This window comes from Rhagoletis pomonella, unplaced genomic scaffold (genome assembly GCF_013731165.1).
Source record: "Rhagoletis pomonella isolate Grant_MI unplaced genomic scaffold, Rhpom_1.0 Rhpom_scaffold_00007, whole genome shotgun sequence".
Lineage (NCBI taxonomy): Eukaryota > Metazoa > Arthropoda > Insecta > Diptera > Tephritidae > Rhagoletis > Rhagoletis pomonella.
Genome location: NW_023458561.1, coordinates 25097783 through 25103651, shown reverse-complemented (window position 1 = coordinate 25103651; position 5869 = coordinate 25097783). Strand labels below are relative to the sequence as shown.

Genomic DNA, 5869 nt, shown 5'->3' with positions numbered 1-5869 from the left:
CCGTTGAAGAGATCTCTCCTGCTTCAGATGTGCTAGCCGTAGGACTTTTTATCGATTCCGTGGAAGAAGTGCTTGCATATGGATTGAGCGTTGATTCCTCAATGCCAGTTGAAGATGAAATCTGATCAGTAGCTTTGCTCTTGGTTGTAGATAAAATTTCTTCCGTTGAAGTGTAGATCGCAACTGCTTCAGTTGTACTAGGCGTACGACTTGTTATCGCTTTCGTGGAAGAGGTGCTTGCATATGGATGGAGCGTTGATTCCTCATTGCCAGTTGAAGATTTAAGCTGATCAGTATCGGTGCTCTTGGTTGTAAACAAACGATCTTCATTTGAAGTGGCGGACTCACTTCCTTCAATTTTGCCTGGTGTAGGATTTGCAGAGTAGTCGCTTTCTTCTGATGTTTTTGTAGTAGAACGTGAAGCCCCTTCGTCGGAGTCCTTTCCAGGTTTTCCGCTGTTTTCCGATGCACTGCTCTCTGCAGTTTCTGAGGATGAAATTTCACTAGAGCTTTCATCAGTACAACCGCTTTCACAACAATCTTCACTTGAAGGGTCTTCCCTCGTTTCTTTTGTTTCGTAAGTTGACGAACTGTCCCCATTTATTGCCGAATAGGAAGATTCATCGTGGTCTTCAAAACCATCATTTAGGCTAATTTCATCAATTGGAGAATTGATTTCTTCGGTTTCGCTTGATTCATCAGTTGACGAGCTGTTTTCATCTGTTTCCGAGAATGAGTTATCGTCGTGTTTATTATCATAACTGTCACTTTCGAGTGTCCTTCCATATAAAGAACGGCTTTCATCCGTTTGGCTAATATCATTAATTGATGACGAAATACTGACGACGCTGCCATCGGATTCGTCAGTTTCTTCAGTTGCCCTATTAATAGAACTATCTTTATTTGTTTGCAAAACCCAATTATCGTCGGAGTTTTCCGCAGAACTATCACTTATGCTAGCTTCAATACTTAGGGGGCTATTTTCGTCTTGCTCTGAAGATGAAAAATAATCGTTTTCGTAATCAGAATTTTCACTTTCGCTTGTTTGCAGACTCGAGTAACTCGATTCTGAAGAGAAAAATGCAAACCTGCGCTTTCTGGTGATATTATCTTTCTCTAACCGAAATTGCTTACAGTATGCGCTCTTTATGCGTTTTCCCACTGTTGGCTCTGACTTTTCACTTTTATCACATTCAGCTGTTACGCATAGCTCAAATTGTCTGATAAATCGCTCCTTCAGTAACTTATACTCTTTTTCAGCAGCTTCTAAGCAAATTTGGTTATTTTCACTACAACTTCTTAGCTTATTTTCATATGCCCTTCGGGCGCCATCATTTTTTCGTTGCACGTTTGAATAGCAAGTGTTTCCTTTTTGAACCACAGAAGAATAGCCAAAGTTAATCATAATAAATGCCAAAACACAAATGTAGGACAGAAATAACTTAAAAGACTTCATTTGCACTGTCACTGTGTTGGTAAGAAGACTCAAACTGCTGTTTTCTACTTAACTTAAAACCGCTTGGCGCCCTTCAAAATTCCACGAAAACTTGAAGTTACTGAAAGTTCTCAGTATTTATACACCCTATTTACGGGTGGTAGAGGCAGGTCTTGGGTTACAAACTTTTACTCAGAAATTTTAATATGTTAGCTGTATGAGATTGCTAGAACAATTATGAAAGTGTACAAAATTGCTTTGAAATATTTTTCTGTTAGTTACGAGCCATAAATAATATAATGTCAAGTTTTAATGTTATTGTTCCGGTAGAACAATGTATGCAAATAACCAGTAGGAGTAAAAACTGAAGTATAAATGATAAATAAGTCGGCCGAAGATTCAATACCTTATATGTATACAGTAAAACCCGCTTAAGTACCACACGAAAAATGACAGCTTTTTGAGGTACTTAGGTGGGTTGGGTACTTAAAAGAACCCGCTTAAGTAGCTCGATGCGAGTACTAAAGCGAACATAATTATTGATGTTGTTACATCTTTTTATTTACTTACATAAATATGTAAATTCTTGAATAAAACATGAAAATTTAATAAAGTATACGTAGTTTAAACCAAGATCGTAGCATTATTTAAAATTTTTCAATTAAAATACAGTTCATCCCCTTACAAATACCATATATGTAAACCTAAGCTTAAGATTTTATAGAACTCTTAAAGAAAAATATTCATCAAAATTTAAAATTTTTTTCTCCGAAGTGTTTTTGAGTATACAGATTTATAGCCTATTCAATTTAAAAGTAACTTAAGCGGGTTAAGTACTTTTGACATTTTTATACCTTTCATGAGCATGAAATGGTATTATAACTTTGGTCCTATGTTTGTAAGTACCAGAATATAAAGAGATAGACCCCCTAAAATATATACTTATTTGATCAGAACGTCGAGCTGAGTTGATTTAGCCATGTCGGTCTGTCCGCCTGTCCGTCTGTCCGTCTGTTTGTATGCAATCTACTCTCTCAGTTTTCGAGATATCCAGATGAAATTTGGTAAGTGGTTGTATTTTTATAATGTACTAGCTGTACCCTGCCACGCTTTGCTGTGACATATTCCTGTTACATGGATGATAAATGATTAACGAAAGAAAGCATACGTTTCAGATAAGTTTGAATATTGTATTATGTAAATTGAGCTCATCACACCCATTCTTACCACACGTCACTTAAACTCACCACGGCTCAACTCATCTCACCTCAATTTGGGAACTTTTTCGCTATCTTAGAGTTTTTTTGGAATTCTCGGGACTGAATCCGGACAAAATCAGAATTTTTAAGGCTATTTTGGGACTCTCGGAACTATTTCCAGATTTTCGAGACTATTTCATAGTTCTATTTATAGACCTTGTCATCGATATCTGGAACTATTTTAGTTAAAAGTGATTTACATTTGAGTATTATTTTCCATATCTCCAGCTCAATTTTTTTATCACCTGTACAGTTGTAAAATTTTTACAAACAACCTAATTGGCTTTGTAAAATGAGCATAAAAAAAGACATCGAAACAAATTAGGGGTATTCTCAAAGTCTTGCACGTTCCATGGGTACGAGAGCACCCTATTGCAAAGTGGTAGCATGCATAGGTAGCAAGCAGCGAAATTCTATATCAAGTACAATAATAAGATAGAGAAACAAGTAATTTTTAAGCAAAGAACAAAACCGACTTGAATTCTCATATAAAAATTTGAGATTATCGTTAATTTCTTCACGGTCCAATTATCGGATCTAAAGTTATCGAAATCGGTTAACGCGGTCCAATGTTATGCGGTAACATACATAAAAAACAAAAAATATTCGGCAAACTGATAACCTCCTACTTCTTTTGAAGTCGGTTAAAAAAATGAAGCGAGCAGGATGAGAGAAATGAGAGAAATATGTAGCAATTCAAACACCAAAACAGTTAGCACAGAGTCGCATTTATCTTGCTATACTTTTTTGCAAAATATGTGCATGGGTCCAGACGTTGCCTACTTTGCAGTTATAGGAAATGCTGTTTCCCATGTATTTTGTTGTTGTGTGTTTGCAAATTATGCATCCGCACAATCGATGCTACATGCAACGGCTTTGCAAGATTTCGAGAATACCCCTATTTTTGTTTTGTTACAATAGCACAACAAACACTTGAACTACTTCTTGAATACAAATAACGTTATCGAAGCCTAACTAACTGCAATAAAAGTACAATAAGAAATACGTATCATGAAATTTATGAATCATGGCTACTCGAGTTGCGGAAAGCAATATGCTGAATTGTAAAGCAATATGTCAACGCCATAAAGTTCTGTGCTCGTATTTTGATTGAATTGGGAGCTGTTTGAACACTTACATATGTATGTGCAGATCTGTGTGTATGTACGACTACATGCCTACTAACCTTCAAAAATCTGCAGAAACAAATTATCAATTGATAAAAAATAACCTACTTGTAGTTAGCTTTTTTGCGGGATTTCTATATAATGTAAAACTTGTAGTTAGCTACAAAGGCTAACTTGAAACAAGTGGACAAGTAATGCAGGAGTAAAGCTCGAGATTGTTTTCTTTAAACGAGTTTCTATTTAAATATCCTGCACTTCGCAAATACTTTTTCGAATTGAGGACAAATAAAATGAAGAGCGAAATTTGTCATATGGGACCACCTATAGCAGAATATGTAAACAAATATGAAATGTGATAAAATAAACAAAGTAAATATTAAAAAAAAAATAAAAATAAATAATAAATATTTGGTTTTTCCTATTGATATTTTATACCCAAAAGTAGTTAGTTACAAGTTAGTTACATCAAAAGCAGAGGTAACCACCCTTGACTACATCAAATGCAGAGGTAAATCACCCTTGACTATTTCGCGGCCATCGCCATAGAAATATAGTTAACTTTCGTCAAAGAAAATATACAGATTTGTTATCTGTTTGTGACTTATAACTCCTTCCTAATCAACTTAAAGTTAGCTTATAGTTAGATACATTTCCTGCAGGGAAGTTTTCAATACACCAACCTATGCCTAATTTTCTATGCCTAATAAATTAATAAGCGTTGACTGTCACTCAGTCCTAAATTGAATAATTTATTTTTTTATTACTTACAGCGTTTCTACCGAAAAATGTAACCTTCTCTTTGCCCTCTATGCACAAACACTAGTTTAAAAGCGGGCCAAGAAGAGGAGGCAAGTTTTTTTGTAGAAACGAAAACGCCATAAGCCAATTTAAACTTGCTTACACGGCATATGACGCGTGAATCTACTCATTCAAGTGCTTCGTTTGTAAACAATCTGATAACAAGTAAATATAATAATACGCCTAATGCAAGATGATGGCTAAGGGCCATGCATATGGAATCGTATTTTTCGATAAGAATTTGACAAATTTATGTTTTATTGTGAACGCAATCTTTAAGCGATTACTAAACTGTTCTTAAGTAAAAGCAATATTTTCATTATTAGTATATTTTTGTAGTACATGAACGAAGAATATTCACAAATACATATTTAACAAGCAAATATTAAATAAAGTTTTCTCACCATTCCGAAAACTACCGCCACATGGTAAGAAGAGTGGTTTTACCCCAATTTCTAACAAATTGCGATAGTATGTTCAGTTATACATACTTAATGAGATAAACTTATATAGTTATATGTGGGCGTTATCACGCACATTTTCCAAAATTCCATAATTATGTTATTTTTTTCAAGGGATTGTTGTTAGTATTAATTTAGAGCATACTTAATAAATTTGGAAATATCGAAGTTTCAAGCATTTTTTAAATTTACCGGTATATGAAAAAGGGCGTAATTATGGTGCGATTGCAATAATTTTCAAGATTTTGCTTTTATGTCGCAAGCACAACAATCGCACCGAGTTTGGTACAAATTGATCGGACGGTTACCGAGATATACATATGGGGTCATAAGTGGGCGGGGCTACGCCCATTTTCCAAATTTTTACCAGAAACGTATTTTTTTTTGATAAAGACTTATTGCAAACATTAATTTTGAATAGACTAGCTTCAAAATTTACTGATTTATCGAAGACTTCGTATTTCCCTAAATTGCCGTTATATGTAATGTAGGCGTGGTTATTGTCCGATTTCAAAAATTTTCAGCTGTTTTGTATGTGGTACCAAGGCCAACAACTACGCTAACTTTGAGAGAAATGAGAGAATCGTGTACACAGACAGACGGACAGACTGACAGACAGTAACCGCCTAATCGATTTCTTTTTTCATTCTGATCATTAATGTATACATTTGTCTATATCACGATTCGTTTTAACTTTTACAAACAACCGTTATGTAAACAAAGTTATAATAGTCCTGTGCCCAAGCGCGCTCGGGTATAAAAATTACTAACGGAGTTGGTGACTGCAAC

General features: G+C 35.0%; 1 protein-coding gene across 1 annotated transcript in view; it reads right to left on the bottom strand.

Moving 5' to 3' along the window:
• The window catches only part of LOC118743745 (serine-rich adhesin for platelets-like), a 14379-nt gene extending 12974 nt beyond the window's left edge, over positions 1-1405 (bottom strand). Inside the window, exon 1 of the mRNA XM_036476508.1 lies at positions 23-1405. Within this exon, the coding sequence (XP_036332401.1) occupies positions 23-1405 (1383 nt within the window). The remainder of the gene's footprint in view (positions 1-22) is intronic.
• Between the last annotated feature and the right edge of the window lie 4464 nt (positions 1406-5869).